The sequence below is a fragment of the Melanerpes formicivorus genome, unplaced genomic scaffold (genome assembly GCF_026170545.1).
Source record: "Melanerpes formicivorus ecotype bairdi unplaced genomic scaffold, bMelFor1.0.p_v2 SCAF_13, whole genome shotgun sequence".
Lineage (NCBI taxonomy): Eukaryota > Metazoa > Chordata > Aves > Piciformes > Picidae > Melanerpes > Melanerpes formicivorus.
In genome coordinates this window covers 5077482-5095906 of record NW_027142365.1, presented here as the reverse complement: position 1 = coordinate 5095906, position 18425 = coordinate 5077482, and the positions used below count along the sequence as shown (strand labels likewise).

The 18425-nt window shown below is 45.9% G+C and overlaps 1 protein-coding gene across 1 annotated transcript in view; it reads right to left on the bottom strand.

The window, feature by feature from the left end:
- OXSR1 (oxidative stress responsive kinase 1) overlaps nt 1-18425 on the bottom strand; it is a 108016-nt gene that overhangs the window by 65469 nt on the left and 24122 nt on the right. The window contains exon 3 of the mRNA XM_068145932.1: nt 7613-7721. Coding sequence (XP_068002033.1) covers nt 7613-7721 — 109 coding nt within the window. The remainder of the gene's footprint in view (nt 1-7612; nt 7722-18425) is intronic.

The following is an 18425-nucleotide window of genomic DNA, read 5'->3' as shown; positions in this document are numbered from 1 at the left end:
CAGAAGGCAAGATACTACAATAAAGGGAACAAAACAGCCCACTACAGTTGAGACTGGTGCATTCATAGGAGGAAAACCTGAAAACTAGCTATTTTGTCATGCTTTGCCTATTGCAACATGGAGTGACAATGTATCTGTGCTCTGCAATCACATGCAGTCCCTACTATCTCCTGCTTCTGACTTAACCCATCCTTAATCACTGGAAATTGTGTCCCTACAAACACAATTCAAAGCCCTCCAGATGGACCCCTAACAAAACCATTCAACAGAAACAAGGATGTCAGAGAACCTGTGGCTTATGCTTTGATCATAACTCACTGCTGGAATTAGGAGTGGCCGGCTCAGAGATTAGCATGGCAGAATTAGAACACGATGTCCCACCTCCCTGCTGGAGACCTCACATCTGCCATACCTCTCTGTGGGTCTGGCTTGCTGAAATGCTCATCAAACACTTCATCAGATAATCAAAGGTTGAAGTAAGAGGTTGATTAGCTAATCTTAAAAACTTGTGGAAAAGAAAAAGGTTTAACTATTTCAATGCAGTAATCTGCTTAGTAGATTTAATTAGGAGCCTTCAAGAAGGCAGAAGATCTGAAAGTCCTGGCTGGAAATGTTTCAATATTTAAAGGATTTACACAGTTCTAAAACATTTTGGGATCTCATCTGCTGTAAGCTAGGACAACAAAAATGTTGAATGATGTGGCAAGCCGCTGCAGATGACTGGTGCATACAAGCAACTGCTCTGCAGAGTTAGTGACGGCCTTGGGTCATCCGTGAAACGAGAGCTCTTGTTAAAACCAGGAAGAATTCAGAGGAGCAGGCAGGTCACAGTCAGAAAAAGCACAAGAACAAAAGTACAGCTGCTCCTCTTCCTTCTAAAAAGCCATGGGAGTTAGAGAGCAGGACTAGGCTTTAGATGGCTTTAAAAAGGCATGAGTAAAATTCACAACAGGGGAATGCCAGCAAGGCAAAGAGGAGGTCAACAGTTGTCTAGAAATAGCCATCAGAGTTTAGTTTGGAGTAAAATTGGACCAAATGCCAGGGTGCCAAGTTGACATTGCTAAGCTTAGGTCCCTCAAAACAGTTTCATCAGTGGAGGAAAGGGTCTGAAATTTGTACTGAAGGGAACAGCAGATACTTTGCAAACTGGACTCAGGCACACATCACCAGATCTGAAAGAGGGTGTCAGAGTAACTGGACTCACTGGCTCCTCTTGTCACTACCACCCTGTTATCATCACAGCCACCTTTCTGCCATCAGCAACAACTATGCTCTGCATCTGCTTCAGCAGCAAATCTGCATGCTCAAACTGCTTTCAGCAGGAACTACAGCCAACCTGACTGACTTGGCTCTGAGGCAGCTTAGCAGTTTCACGTGCTACTCTCCAGAAGCTCACCAGTGCATTACCTGCTTGCTGCTGATGACTGTAAACGATGGAAAAGGGGACCTTCCACCACATTAGTATCATAGTATCAGTCAGGGTTGGAAGGGACCACATGGATCATCTAGCTCCAACCCCCCTGCCATGGGCAGGGACACCCCACACTAGATCCGGCTGTCCAGAGCCCCAGCCAGCCTGGGCTTAAACACCTCCAGGGATGGGGCCTCAACCACCTCCCTGGACAACCCATTCCAGGGCTTCACCACTCTCATGGTAAAGAATTTCTTCATGTCCAGCCTGAATCTCCCCACCTCCAGCTTCATTCCATCCCCCCTAGTCCTATCACTACCTGAGATCCTGAGAAGTCCCTCCCCAGCCTTCTTGTAGGCCCCCTTCAGTTACTTGTAAAGCAGAGACAAATAGTTTCAGTGACAATGTCAGTCAGGCAATTAAACTACCTTTAAGTGGACCAGCTGGCTGCTCAGAAGAGCACAATGCTGTTATTAGACAGCAATGCTGCATGGATTTAGAGTATTTTCCCTCAGAGACATTTCTAAAATACTTGCATATGTGACTAGGTTAAGACTTCAACAAAAGGAACTGCAGGCAGAAAATAAATTAAATTGCACTTACAACAACAACAGGCTTGCATTGCAGACCAGTCTGTCTTGCAGGCTGTTCATCAAACAGGGTCAGTGTAATCAGGCTGAAATTAAAACTAGTTTCAGCCTGAAAACACTTGCCAGCATAGACTGACACGAATGGAAGAAAAGCAGTACGACTCTGAACTTTCACCCAGAAGAAATTCTCAGATACAAAAGCCCCAATCAGGAAACAGAATGAACACCGAAACAGATTTCCTGTGTGCTTCCTGAGAAGCACAAATCTCAGTCCATCCTCTCCAGATGGGAAAAAACCTCATGAAGAAAAACTTCTTTACTCTGGAGGTGACAGAGCCCTGGAACAGGCTGCCCAGAGAAGTCTCCTTCTCTGTAGAATTCCAAGCCTACCTGGATGCCCTCCTGTGCAACTTGCTATGAATGACCCTGCTTTAGCTGCAGGGTTGGACTAGATGACCCCAGAGGTCCCTTCCAACCCCCACCATTCTGTGATTGTGGGTTTAATTAGGTGGAATGGAAAAGTTAGCCTGCACCTTAGGTGGTTTGGGGGGGTTATTATTTGTTGTGGGAGGTTTTCTTGCTGTTTTTGTTGGGTTGGGTTTGGGATTTTTCCTTTTGAGAAGTTTAGAACATTATTTTTCCCCCTGGACAACAGATGAGCATGAAAGTAGCCACTTCATTACTGAGCAAAAGTAAGCTGAAAGGAATGAGAAGCAGTTTTTAAAGTGTCTCTGGTTACATAAATCACTCAGCCTAAGACCAACTGGAAATAGTCTCATTAAAAGTGAATGAGAAAGCTCTTTGGTCAGAAGGCCTCAATACAGAAGTTTCTTCCCCCATCCTCAAGACTGTCCTGTGGAATTTGCCTAACAAATCTGAAACGATGGGCAGAGTCCAATGGGATGGCATTTAACAAGTCCAAGTGCCAGGTGCTGCACTTTGGCCACAGCAATCCCATGCAGAGCTACAGGCTGGGGTCGGAGTGGCTGGAGAGCTCCCAAACAGAGAGGGACCTGGGGGTGCTGACCAACAGCCACCTGAATATGAGCCAGCAGTGTGCCCAGGTGGCCAAGGGGGCCAAAGACATCCTGGCCTGCATTAGGAATAGTGTGGCCAGCAGGAGCAGGGAAGTCATTGTGCCCCTCTACTCTGCTTTGGTTAGGCCAAACCTTGAGTCCTGTGTCCAGTTCTGGGCCCCTCAGTTTAAGAAGGACATCGAAACACTTGAACGTGTCCAGAGAAGGGCAACAAGGCTGGTGAGAGGCCTCAAGCACAGGCCTGTGAGGAGAGGCTGAGGGAGCTGGGATTGTTTAGCCTGGAGAAGAGAGTAGGCTCAGGGGTGACCTTGTTGCCCTCTACAACTACCTGAAAGGTGGTTGTAGCCGGGAAGGGGTTAGTCTCTTCTCCCAGGCAACCAGCACCAGAACAAGGGGACAGAGTCTCAAGCTATGCCAGGGGAGGTTTAGACTCAAGGTGAGGAGGAAGTTCTTCACCGAGAGAGTCATTCGTCATTGGAATGTGCTGCCCAGGGAGGTGGTGGAGTCACCATCCCTGGAGGCATTCAAGGGGAGATTGGACGTGGCACTTGGTGCCATGGTCTAGTCATGGGGTCTGTGTTGGTAGGTTGGACTCGATGATCCTCGAGGTCTCTTCCAACCTCAGTGATACTGTGATACTGAGATTCCTGAAGTACAGCCATGACAAAAGTATCAAACTAAACCAGCTGAAAACTACCTCTCAAGGTACCCTCCTGCATAAAAAGCAGTGAAAGGTCATTCTCTAAGTCTTTCCATTTCAGCAATTTCCCCAGCTCCCAGATGACTTGGTTTCAGTGATAAAACATAGTATTGGCTCACAGAAACACTGGAGAGGTTAGGCTGCCACTAGTCAAGTCTTTTATTGTGTGGCCCCAGTCTCCACCGTTTGCAGCAGAGTAAGCAGTAGTCAGATTTCATAGCACTGCTTTACTGGAAGTACCTCACTTGATGCCAGAGCTGCACAAGGATCAATTATCAGACCATATAACACAGAAGCCCATTCAAAGTGAATATTTAGTGAGAAGCAGGTCATCACTCACACCACCCAGAGGCTCGTTCTGAAGCAAGGATTATTTTTCCAGAAGTTTTCCAGTGTGGTCTTTACATTTATAGTATCTTAATGAGTCAAAGATGGTCCCTAAAGTTTGATTATTTCCCCCCCTCCCCAGCTTTACATAGAAAAAGTGAGGACAGAGAGAACATTTGGGAGTTCAAGGATGAGCCTAATCCTGACTGGGTTCTGACAGAAAATGACTGTGCAAATGCTAGCTAAAGCAGCTGTGCTTTTTCTTTGAAGGGGTTGTGTACTCTGCTGGAAAAAGCCAAGAACACTGCTGCTGCCTCTTCTGCACCCCTGAAATGACACTCCCTCAGGCTGTGGAAATCTTCCCACAGATACACTTTTCATACACAGAGCAAAACTACTTGCTGCTAGGGATTCTTTTCCACACACAAACAGCCCTCATGTCTTTAACGAGCTGTTACCTCCAAGTAAAGAGAGGGTATTGCTTAATGACACATGAGCCATTAAAAACTCTTTAAGATAGACTTAAGTTGGCATGAAATCTGACTGCCCCCAAGAGAACTGCTAAAACCCTTTACAGAACATCTTTAAAGACTCATGTCTTATGGTCCTTCTTCAGCTCTTGTTGAAAAAGCCAACAGGTTTAGCCTGATTTTTCCACATCATCTTCTGGCATTTCCATACCTCAGTATATAAAGCCAAGAACAGAGAAGCCACAAAATGGTTTGTTCAGTTTGGGTTTTGGGGGGGGGGGGGGGTTTATTTTTGGTTTGAAGACAAGAAAACAGGGTGGTTCTTTCAGCTTTCAATTCCTTTTCACTAGGGTGCCAGGAAAATCAAATCTCTTCCTGAAGAGAAGCTTAAGATTTAGCAACAATCCTGTGCTGGCATCCACACCTTAATTCCATTTCTTGTCTCAAATGTGACTTAAAACAGGGATCCTGGAAAACATTACAACATCAAGTAGAGTATTACTGATAAGAGCTTTTCAAGCTCCCTCTCAAGAAAAAAAAAGGCATCTCCAGTGTCTGAGAGAATAAATCCAGAAAGAGGAAGTTTCCCTGCCCTGCATTAACTAAGCTGTAATTTTAAATTGCTCTGAGTATTCCCAGCTGTTTTGTCAAGTAGAACAAGTGGGTAAAGCACTCCGAGCTGGAGACTGCCATTAGACAAATCAAGCTGCATCCACACTGATGTTCTCCTCCCTTTTTAAAGCCATGCACTGGCACTGTAGGAGTAGCTCTGCACAAAAACAGAGGTAACCAAGTTCCTCACAAGGACAGCCAACAAGTACATGAGTTAAAATCCACAGAATAGTTGGTTACCAGTAAGCCTTCAGCACCATGAAGACCTCCAAGCAGCAACTGAGAAAAAGGTCAACAAACCATCCTTGCAAGAGAAGCTGCAATGGCTCACACAGCTGGTGGAAAAGGTTGGGCTTCATGGAGGCTGCTGCACATTTCTCCAGCTCAAAACCTCAGCTTGAGCTGACAGAGCTAAATGAAGAAACTTTTGTTAACATGATCTAAGCAGCAGTATTTCAGATCCATCACTTGACAGCAAGGTTTCCCTTCTAGTTTAGGATGGTTTCATCTACTAGAAAACTGACATGTTCCCCTCCTCATCTCTGAAGTCATGTGCTCCAGTTTTTGAATACTCAAGTGAGTCATTCAGCAAACACCTACAGAATAACCCCATGAAATACTACCAAATACACAAAATAGGAGGAGGGGGGAAAAATAGCACAGTTGTGTAGTGAAGTGTTACTATTGATGTATACCACATGAGAAGCTATTTCTGAGCTGAATGGGTTGAGGCTAAAGAGTGTTATTCAAATATTTGTTTGAAATATTAGTATTTACCCAGCTTTTTGAGCTGGAAGACAGGGATGGGGAACAGAAGAAACCTCCCCATAATCCAAGAGGAGATAGTCAGCAACATACTGCACTATTTAAACACACAAGTCTATGGGGCCAGATGGGATCCACCAAAGGGTATGGAGGGAGCTGGCAGAGCTGCTCACCAAGCTACTTTCCATCATTTACCAGCAGTTTTGGCTAAGAGGGGAGGTACCATATGACTGAAGGTTAGCAGAAGTGATGCCAATCTACAAGAGCACCTGGAAGGAGGAACAGTCAAGCCAGTCAGTTTGGCCACTGTGCCAGAGAAGGTCATGGAGCAAATCATCTTAAGCTCCACTATGCACCACATGCAGGACAACCAGCCAATCAGGCCCATTCAGCACAGTTTTATGAATGGTAGGTCCTGCTTGACCAACCTGATCTCCTTTGACAAGGTGACCTGCTCATTGGATAAGGACAAGGCTGGGGATGTTTTCTGCCTAGACATTAAAGCCCTTGCTATCATTTCTCACAGCGTTCTCCTGGAGAAACTGGCTGCTCATGGCTTGGACAGGCTTACATCTCACTGGGTAAGAAGAATGGCTGGATGGCCAAGTCCAAAGAGTGGTGGTGAATGAAGATAAACCCAGTTGGTGGCCAGTCACAAGTGGCATTCCCCAGGGCTCAGTAGTTGGGCCAGCTCTATTTAGTACCTTGTCGATCTGGACAAAGCGATTAAGGGCAACCTCAGTAAGTCTGCAGACAATACCAAGTTGCATGACAGTGTTTATCTGCTTGAGGGTAGAAAGGCTCTGCAAAGGGATCTGACCAGGCTGGATTGATGGGTTCAGACCAGTAGGAAGTGGTTCAACAAAGCCAAGTGCCAGGACCTGCACTTCGGTCACAACAACCCCAGGCAAAGCTACAGGCTTGGGGCAGAGTGGCTGGAAAGCTGCCTAGGAGAAAAGGACCTGGGGTGCTGGTTGACAGCCAGCTGAACATGAGCCAGTGTGTGTGTGCCCAGCAGGCCAAGAAGGCCAACAGTACCAAGCTTGTATCAGCAGTAGTGTGGCCAGCAAAACTGGGAAAGTGATCCCCCCTGTACTCATCACTGGTAAGGCTGCACCTGAAGTACTGTGCTCAGTTTTGGGCTCCTTGCTCCAAGGACATTGAGGTGTTGGGAGCATGTCCAAAGGACAACAAAGCTGGTACTAGGTCTAGAGCACAAGTCTTACAAGGAGCAGCTGAGGGAACTGGGGTTGTTCAGCCTGAAGAAAAGGAGGGTGAGGGGAAACCTCACTCTCTAGAGCTCCCTGAAATGAAGCTTATGCCAAAGTAAACAAGAGGAGCAGCCTCAAATTGTGCCAGGGCAGGTTTAGGCTGGACATTAGGAAAAATTTCTTCACCAAAATGGTTCTTAAGCCCTGCAGCAGGCTGCCAAGGGAAGTGGTGGCGTCACCATCCCTGAAAGTACTCAGAAGACATGTACATGTGGTGCTTAGTGACATAGCTCAGCGGTGGACTTGGCAGTGTTAGGCTTGCAGTTGGACTCAGCAATCTTACAGGTTTCTCCAACCTAAACAACTCTATGATTCTATAAAGTGTCTTCACTGACAAGTGGCAAGCTTTGGAGGTAAACAAGGGAAAGGGTATTACAGAAAGGTAGTTTTTCACATCGCCTTTTAGGGTAAAGAAATTGGACCACTCACCTCCACTAAGTAACTTCATCACCAGCCAAAGCTCATCTTTCACCACGAAGGAGGTGTAGTAAGATACAATGTTGGGGTGATGGCACTGACTCATGGCTTGAATTTCTTTCTGCAGAAGAAAATAAAGCATTAGCAGTTGGACCCAGTGACTATTTTTCCCTTGGCAGTGAGGTTATCTTCCTGAAGAGAGTGTTCAAAGAGGTTGCAAATACAAAGAAAATCTTGAAGCTAAACAGAGAACATCCAGAAATGCTCTTCGCCGCCTGCAGCGCACTAGGGCCCAAAGGCATCTTAGGATGCTCGTCCAGAAGAAAGGAAAGGCTGACAAGACCTCCTTGGCAAAGGCAGCAAAGAGGTCATAACCAAAACACTCCCCTGCAGCTAGAATTGAGCATTCCCAAAAATTCACACCAGTTTATTATTGAAGTTGTTCATGCTGACTCCTGCTTTCAGTGAGACACTACACAACAGATGCTTAATCTGTTGAAGGCTATCATTTGGACGAGAAAAGGAAATATTTGCCTATGGGCAAAAAAAGGCCTCTTATTCTTAACATTTCTTCCCAGCAGGAAAGCAGATGGCTTAGCTCAGTCAGGTTGAAGGCACAAAGGACAGCTCTATCTTTTGTCATACTGGAAGAAGAGGCAAATGAGTTTGAGATTAGAGAGTCATTAGCTACTGCAGATGGGATACGGTATGAAACATGCTCAGATATTAAATTGTTTGAGTTTTAACTGTGCTTATTATTAGGTCTGGTTATGGGTTAAGGGCTGAAGGTTTCCAGGTTATGGAGGGAACAGCAGCACAGAAAGCACTGACAGATCTTTCTTTGTGCAAGCACAAGTCACCAGAAACCCTCGCAGCTTGGCTGTCCAGATAAAAACCATGCATCAAGCCAAGCCTGGCACTTGCTGTAGCAAGTAGCTGTAGCACCCAACTGGGCCTCTGTGCTTCAGCCAAGCCCCACAGCCTGCCAAACTGCACCCTCCAGCATCACCCACATCAAAATCATCCCCTCCTATCTCGAACTTCTGCTCTCAACTAAGACATTCCTTCGTAGAACATATGGATGCCACTTTTCAAAGCTAGAATCACTGTGCACTGTCAGGCCCCTGACACAGACTCAGCCAAGCACCATAATCACAAGCATATAGCGAAGGAAGAAGGCAAGGGCCCTTCACATCCTGATCCTCTCCCCCCTCTAAGCACAAGACCTCTGTGGCAACAAAGTGCAAGAGAAAGTACTGAGGAGGACTGACCTATGCCTAGGACACCCCATGGATGCAACACATTTTCCTGCTCATGTACAAAGCACTGCTTGTGTCTGAGTATAGAGTAAAGGCACACTGCTTCCCCCTTGGCAAGGGCTTAGCTGGCAATCACAACTACAAAGGAACATGCTAATGTTGATTCATCCACTTCAATACTGCTTTTCAGGGAGTAGGTGCTTTTGAGGAAACAAACACTACTGGTTCCTCCTTCTGGTTCTCCAGAAGAGGCACCAACTTTCCAGGAAACACCAATAAGCAGACTAAAGAAGAATCCCAAACAGGAAAGGGTATTTGAAGAGTAGAGAGGAGGCTATTCATCTCCATGAGGCATACTCGTTGACTAAAAACCACCCTGTGAAAATAAATACAGCCTGAAACAATATCCTCTGCTTACTCTGACAGCTCCAGTTCTCTTCCTTGCAAATATTCACTTGTACCAAGCTATTATTCAAAAAGGAATTAAATCAGCGCCTTTGGAGTTTTCCAATGCCTTCTAGTTAAGTTTCTTCACACTGCAGGAAAACCCCCTGACAAAGCTGGCAACCAAAATGGTCTTTTCACTTCCCTCCATCAAATTCCTACCAGGGGATGGATGGGAACTGGGGCCCTGGATAACACAGGTCAGACTCGGTGACTGGCTTGTATCCTCTGTCACACTCCAGCTCACTGGGAAGCTCTGAGCTGCTGCTGTCTGTAAGTATCAGTGCAACCCTTGATTCACACAACCATTCCAAAGCTCACTGAGCTCAGAGATTTGAGCTCATTTGGTTACCCTAGCATCACGTGGGACCTGCTGAGAGCACCAGAGTGAGCCTGTAGTTAAGAGATCCATAAACCTGACACACTCTTGGTTCAGCCTAAAGCTTTACATTAATTGGGTTGGTTGGGTTTTTCCCCCCTCTTTTACATGCCTAGCTTCTCTGACAATCAAATTAACCACAGGTAGACAAGTGGCACCAAAGGAAACACAGATGGGAAAAAAGCAAGCAGGACTCTAACTGGTTAATCATCCCCCATCAGTCTGTCTCAAATGCACCTTTCTCAGAAATGATCTAAAGGAGCTGGTTTTCTCTTTTCTTAGCTAGAACACTCAAAATATTTTGAACCAGCTCCCAGGGAGATCAAGAAAGTAGCACAAGAAATACACACAAACATTGCATGCTTATATATATACTGGTGGATCCCACTGGAATTCAGGAGACAGTGAGATGAAGACTGGACCAAGTTTACTTAAGAGCCCAGACCCGGACCAGATCTTTGCCATTCGAGCAGCTCCGTACTACAGCGTTTTGCAGGCATTGCCTAACACTTAGTTACTATTTTATGCTCCAAGAATTTCCTCCCTCCCTCATTACCACAGTCTGCTCCCAGGGCTGCAAAGCACAGCTACAGAAAAAAAAATAGCTCATGTCTGCCTGTCATATGCTTTGGTGCACAAAGAGGGAAACCAAATAATCACAAACCTGATCTCTGCAATTAAACACCTCCGTCAGCTAGGGGAAGCGTAACACAGGCAGATTAAACCATTCCTCAAAGAGTGTAGCACAGCTCTGAATAATTAACTGTATCACAGCCCATGATTTACAGTGGTTCTACACTACCAGCAGTAAGAGCAAGCAGAAGTCAGGCACACCTTCCTTCTCACTCACAGACCCTCACTCCATTTTCAGCAGTTTCCTACCAGGCTTATCTCACACTGATTTGTTCCCCTTCATCCCCACAGAAAGTGCCAACATCCTGGAGGCTCAACACATACGACTGTTTCAACTGATCATGGTAAATCACACTGGGCTCTGTGGCCAAAACACTTCCTCACATAATTGAAGCCCAGCCAGTTCTGCTCTACACACAGCAGTCTGAGCTACAATCATGCAAATGCAAGAGCAGAAAAGGAGTAGGTAAGGCAGGAATCCCTGTCAGGGATCACCAGGGAGCCCTGCTAGAAAGCAGAGAAAGGGAGCAGGAGGAGATAAAACACTGCACCAGCCCTTCAGTACATAGCAACTGCAGCTTTAATGCTGTTTCCAAATTTCTATGGAGAATTTCCTGCTTTTCAAACATGACCAAGTTACAGCAGGCAAAGATTGCCTCTCTCTTTCCAACAAGACTGCTGTCCCCAGATTACACAAATCTCCAGGTCACAACTGCGCTGCCCTCATTTTCACCAGCATCAAAAAAAGGTTTAGGTTGGATGTTAGGAAGAAGTTCTATACAGAGAGAGTGATTGCCCATTGGAATGGGCTGCCTGGGGAGGTGGTAGAGTCACCATCATTGGAGGTGTTCAGGAGGAGACTTGATGGGGTGCTTGGTGCCATGGGTTAGCTGTTTAGATGGGTTGGATTGGTTGATGGGTTAGACGCGATGATCTTGAAGGTCTCTTCCAACCTGGTTTATTCTATGTAATTCTATGCAAAACTGTGTTGGAGTTCTGACTAAGAAACACCTCAGTGATTCCTGCACCTCTGTCATAATGCCAGTGCTGAACAACAGAATGTATACAGCCTGTGATACACAAGATGTAAGCTGGAAATGCTGCTGCATTCCCGCCCGGCCAACAGTCATGGGTCACTTCATACAAAGCCCTCAAAACATCAGCAGAGCCAGAGGATGGTAGACAGCTCTGCCCTCCAGCTGCTTATGCACCAACACTCCTCACACACTACATGCCTTTAGTTAGGAGACACGGCCCTGCTGCCAAGTCCCCATTTTAGGATCCATAAATTAGGCTGCCTCCTGCTCAGCTCCGGAGAATGGATCGCCGATAAAACCCGCGTCTAGACGCAGGCGATGGCTTGGAGGTGGTTACATGCTCACCCTGGGCTAGATATTAAAAATATCTGCACTGTCAAATACCAAAAGCAAACAGTCTGGGATTAGCTCTAAAGGCCTCCACGTCTTCCATTAAGGGTTCTGATGAATGCCTTCAGTACTTCTGCGGGCAATAAAAGCAGCGTTTCAAGGCTTGCGAAACACGACTAAAACTGCTGTGAAGTATAATTTAGCATCCTAAGGAAACTGTTAGCCTGCTGCTATTTTGGAAGTGCCTTTATTTGCCCACTGACATACAACTGAATTTTGAGTTTATAGCAGCAGATACAAAGCAAGCGAGGCTGTGTTTAAGCCACTGGCTGAACTTTCTTAATGGTGTTTTCTGTTCACATCATCACATTCTACCCTGTGTTTATCTGCCCCTGAGGCACATTTCAAAGACATTCACTCTCAAACACAAGGATGAAAACCCTGCTTTATTTAGTTTTACTTCCTACGTGTTGACATGAACTCAAGAGAGACAACGCAGCAGCAGTAGGCTTTCATGTGGCTACCTGCAGCTTCAGAGGAATCCAGAAAGCGCTCTCTTGGCTACCCTTTTCAAAGGCAATCACAGCCACAAGAGCACTGGGGAGGGAAAGCATGCCCAGGGAATGAAAAGAAAATCAAAGCAGGTCAGATGTGATCCCCCCCTCGAATACACCAATGCTTCAACTATGGCTGGCAAAGAACTTAACTGAAATCTCAAGGTATAAGGCTTTCAAGTTGCTCTTCATCCTTTTAAAGCAGGATTTTACAGCTCTGGTCCTACAGGGAGCCATAACTGTTCAAAGTTGGCTCCAAGTGAAATTCTAATGACTAAAAGGCTGTAAAACTGAGATTAATCCATTCCCCTTTTAAGTATCAGCATAAACCCTACCATGTTCTTCCTACCACAATCAGCTTGAAAGGGCTGGGGAAAGAATACAAAACCAGAGATTCTGGATTATCCAGTCCAGCCCCTTACCTCAGGATGTGGCCACAGGAGATGGACTGACATGATTACAAGAGGGTTAGATTAGCCCATCCACAGCCACAATAGATGTTAGGAAGAAGTTCTACACAGAGAGGGTGATTGCCCATTGGAATGGGCTGCCTGGGGAGGTGGTGGAGTCGCCGTCATTGGAGGCGTTCAGGAGGAGACTTGATGGGGTGCTTGGTGCCATGGGTGAGTTGTTTAGGTGGGTTGGGTTGGTTGATGGGTTGGACTCGATGATCTTGAAGGTCTCTTCCAACCTGGTCTGGTCTATTCTAAAAACCCCACCAATTAACAGGGATTAAAAGTCTTCATCTATAAATTAATCTTAGGTGATGGGAACAAACCCCCCCTGTGGGAAGTCACTCTGCAGTGGCCCATTTCAATGGCCATTCTTCTGCATCATTCAGGGGTTATTCCCTCTTTCAAGGTCTGCAGTATTAGAGACAAAATACTCAAGGAAGCAGATGTTTAAGCTGTTAAGGTGTCACAATTGATATGCACCTGTCTTTAACTGTTTTCAGCCACAAGGCAAGGGGGCAAGTGACTGACTCATCTCAGATACAGGCAAAACCAGCTTTACCCGTGCTGCCAACTAACTTATCAGTGACCTTTGCAGCTGTTCAGATCAATAGTCCGTGTTTTTACAGCTCAACAGTGCCTTACATTTGTGATCAGCCTATGCAATCAATTACAAACTCTCTCAAGTTATTTACATGCACCATCTCAACACTCATCTAGTTCAAGTGAAGGAAGATATTCTACACTCAAGACTGCACCAGAACAAGAGGACACACTCTCAGGCTGTGCCAGGGGACAGTTAGGGTGGATGTTAGGAAGAAGTTCTATACAGAGAGAGTGATTGCCCATTGGAATGGGCTGCCTGGGGAGGTGGTGGAGTCACCATCATTGGAGATATTCAGGAGGAGACTTGATGGGGTGCTTGGTGCCATGGTTTAATTGATTAGGTGGGTTGGATTGGTTGATAGGTTGGACACGATGATCTTGAAGGTCTCTTCCGACCTGGTTTATTCTATTCTATTCATCCTCCTGTCCATACTGAACTCTACACACACAAGAAAAAGACTTCAAACTTGAACTAGGACAGTAATTAAGATTTCTGTTGTTGCTGGCTGAGAAACAATACAAGTAAGCTGTACACAGCCTAAGTTAAACTCTTCTGTAAAGCTGCAAATCCCCTCATGCAAGAAACACCTCAAATGGCATATCAAATAACCATGCAGAAGCCACATACTATACATCAGACTCCCTGGCACTGACACTTGGGAACTTCTCCCCCTGGAGCAAGTGTACAGATCCTCAAGACTGGCAATGAAATTATAATGGCAATTCCTGTGGGATGACAAGCACAGATGAAATGTATGTACTACTTCTACAAGGCTCTGCCTCTTTGTTCCCAACAACCTTACAGTCCGGTTAATCCACCTGTAGGAACTGCTCTGCCAGATCAAAGCCAGTTCAATATCCTGCCCAAGTCTTCAAAAGAAGGTGTAAAACCTGTAACAAGCAGTTACACAATTATCTGCCCAGAGGGAAGAGTTCTGACTAAGCCTGGGCAGTTAACAGTTGGCTTATGCTTTAAACCAGGGGAGTTCATAATCCCTTTTTTAAATCCTATCTAATTTAACCTTCTCAGCTATAGGTTGATTTATTTAATCTCACGCAGTGTTTGATCTCTGTACCATTGGCAGCAAACTCCCCAGGTTTATATCATGAAATTCAAAAGGACATTTCTTTTAATGCAGTTCAACTCACTCCCTTGGCTTCCTTAACTGCTCTCTGACGACAGCAGTAGCACCTTCACTGCGCACAGACCTGTCAGGCCCAGTCCTGCTTGCTTCTGGGAGTCTCTTTCTAGGAGTGGCAAAACCACATTTCCCATGCTTCTTCCTAGACCTGCCTCCCCTTGAATTACCTTAGGAACTAAACAGGAAGCAGATCCCTCCAGCTGGGAAAGCCCAATATAAAATACACAGATTATGTCCCACTCTCTGCCATTCAACATTCCTACTAACTGCTAAACTGACAATCCAGGTCCTCTGCTCCTAAGAGCATGGAGAGAGAAAAAAAATATCTGGAAGCAAGAAAGTTAGGTCAGCTTTAACTGAACCAGATGTATATTTGCTGGATCTGGTGCAGGATTGCTGGATCTATATTTCTTTTAAACAAAAACACAAAAAAGAAACAGCCCACCAAAAAAAAAGAGGCTCGAGGCCACTGTGAAGGCTCACCAACAGCAGCAACACAACCCGCACCCCACACAGGAGAGGTAAGAGCAAAACCCAGTGGTGAACAGCGTCTAGCTGTGAAATATACCACATGCTGCTGCATGAGTTCAACTACTGTGGGCTGCAAGGCAAGTAGGAAGTGGAACTTCACTAACAGATCGAAAAAGCCAGACCAATCACAGACCACACGATTCGACCACCTCTCCTTAGGCTCCACTTTCAGTCACACTCTTAGGCAAAAACCTTTATAAACTCCACTTCCCTTCCAGCTGATCCCCACCTGCTGTCTAGGAAACATCTGGGTGCATTCAAAAATGTACAGGGAAAAAGAGAAAAGAAAGTATTAAAACAAAAACCAATCAAGCCCCAAGATGAATTCCTGAGTGCCATCACTTAATTCAGTAGCTGGGCTAGAAAAGAGCCAGCCCTCTGCACTGCATTATTCCTGCCTCTCTACACTCTGTACAGCAATCAGCACTACTGCTGAAGAGCTGAATCCCCTCAACTTGATTTGCTCTCAGAGTAGAAGTTGATCCCTCCCACATTTCCCTATCATGTAACAGCAATAAATTAATCTATTGCACTAACCTTGAATACCTTGCAAAGTGTGCAGGTTATGCCTGCCCACCCACATGGCTCAAGCGCATGTTGAGATACAAGGATCAAGATCAATACTTTCAACAAGCCACGTCACACCACTTCATCATCATAAGCCTGGCACATCCACAGGCTAAGAGGTGGTCCCAGATTCCCTAGCCTCTGTGCACCTCCTGCTAGAGAAGCTTGTGGCTCATTCATAGAGCCACTTACTGTGCATTTCCTAACCCTGCTCCAAACTAACCTCTCTTCTGCTCCCTCCCAAGAAATAGATGTGCCAGCCACTAATAGGCAAGGACACTACAAGAGTCAAAGAAACAAGTCCCCCTTATCAATGCAGAACTGTTTGCCACTGTCCTACCCTCTTCCCAGAAACATCACACTGTGATGTTGACCCTCTTTGCTAGGCAGATTCTGGGAATAAACAAGCTTGCTTCAATAGAGCCTCTATGGGTTTGAAGCCCTGTAGGAAAAAAAAAACACCCAGAAATCATTTAAGCACAATTTTCCCTTTTCTGTCCCACTGCCTGATGACTGGAACACAAGAGCAGTGTCCTAACCCCAGGCAGAACAGCAAAGTTTACTGTAAGCTGATTATTGTTCTCAGATACCTTCAGTGTAACAGAAGGATAATGGATCTAAAAAGCTCAAGTTCAGGCTTTTAACTGCATTGAGGGAGAGAAGAAAGCAGGAAGGGGCATTGCATACTCAGGCGTGAACTCATCTCTCTTTGCACTTGCTCCTTGAACACACTGCTTTGCAAAGACTTAATATTTGAAGTGTTTTAAGAAGAAAAACAAAACCACTAAAAAAAACAACACAACAATACCACACCAAACACACAACCAAACAATCCTGCCATAACAAGCAGTTGCTGGAAAAAAGGTAATTAAACTGATCAGGGAAACTTCCATGAAGGGAGGTGATGAGACTGAAAAGCTTGAGAACACTTAGTTTGGGGAAGAAGCAAATACGGTACATCAAGGGAGGTGATTCTCCCCCTCTACTCAGCTCTGGGGAGACCCCACCTGGAGTACTGCCTCCAGTTCTGGAGCCCCTATTACAAGAGGGATATGGACGTGCTGGAAGGTGTCCAGAGAAGGGCCAGGAGGATGAGCAGAGGGCTGGAGCACCTCTCCTATGAGGACAGACTGAAGGAGTTGGGGCTGTTCAGTCTGGAGAAGAGAAGGCTCCAAGGTGACCTAATTGTGGCCTTCCAGTATCTGAAGGGGGCTACAAGAAGGCTGGGGAGGGACTTCTCAGGATCTCAGGTAGTGATAGGACTAGGGGGAATGGAATGAAGCTGGAGGTGGGGAGATTCAGGCTGGAGGTGAAGAGGAAGTTCTTCAGCATGAGAATGAAGTCCTGGAATGGGTTGTCCGGGGAGGTGGTTGGGGTGCTGTCCCTGGAGGTGTTTAATACCAGGCTGGACGAGGCTCTGGCCAGGCTGATGTAGTGTGGGGTGTCCCTGCCCATGGCAGGGGGGTTGGAACTAGATGATCCTTGTGGTCCCTTCCAACCCTGACTGATACTGTGATACTAAGATAAAAAGTGGGGAGGTTAGGAGCACAGAGCAGGGAAATCATGAGCTTCCATCCTTACAGCTCTTGCACTGGGGAATGACATCCAATAAATTTGCACCTTCAGAACAAGCCCAGGGAAAACACTTTCTCCTCACAACACGTCTACCTTGGTGACCACTGCCCTGGGAAGCTGCTACAGCTCTGAATCATCCTCCTCCCCTCTCTCCGCATCGCCATGATTTGAGGTTCAGGAATATTTATAGCCGCACACTCAAAAGGATACAGCAGGGCCCACACTAGAGCTGGTCACAAAATTGGAAGCTTAGGAGAGCTGACAGCAGCAATTCATTGCAGTCCTACCCACAACAAGAAAAATCTTTGTGAGGAACCGGTCAGCCAGAGCTTTAAAGCATGCAATTAGAAGTACTTATCTACAATTACAGGCCAAGTTTCCGCAGCAGATCTTTCTCAACCTAACTCTTTTCCCTGGACTTGGCAATTACTCAAAGACTGGGAATCTCGATTACTACATCATGACAATACACTGAGGAATACAACTGAGGCACAGCAGAATGAACAAGCCACATAAAAAGGCCTGAAAAGAGCACCAAGGGGTTGGTATGGGAACAAAAAGATCAACTGTGAAAAAGGAAGAGATCTCCAACTCCTACGCCGGCACAAGCCGTAAGAGGATTTGAACACAGGGCATCTTAAGAGTCTACATGCAGCCCTTCAAAGGCACAGAAAAAGGTGACAGCTTGGAAGAACAGATTTGCAGATATCTATCATGAATAAAAACCCCACTGGTCTATAGACTGAAACTGGAACAGTGGTTCAAGTGACTTGGTGAGGCTGACACAAGTGTAGAGCTAGCCTGGAGCTCCCAATTCTCTGCTCCATTTTCTAATTGCACTCAATTAACAACACAAGTGCCCAAGGTAACACTACAAAAGCTGTCAAGAAGCAAGTTGGAAGACAGACAGAAATCCTAGAGAGTGTTTTCAGAAGGAAAAATAGTCCAAGGCCTCATGTCACCACCATTCCTCAGGCCCTGCTTGCTAGTACTCACTATGGAAAGTTTTACCCGAGAGAGCTCTCTCACCTTTAGTGAAGACACCTCCAAGTTCACAGGAGGCTTACATCCAGGGACCTTTCCCATGAGGCAAATGTGACAGCTGCTGCACTACCAAAACATCAGCTCATACACACATGGGGAAAGAAAATAAGAAGCAGCAGCCCATGAATACACAAGAAAAGGGAAATTGTAGTTACCACAGCTACCTACCACAAGCTGTTCTCCATTGAGAAAAAGAGGTACAGGGCACAGGAAAATTACAGAGCTACAGCTCCAAAGAACTCTAGCTCCTGACATGAACTCGGAATTAGTAG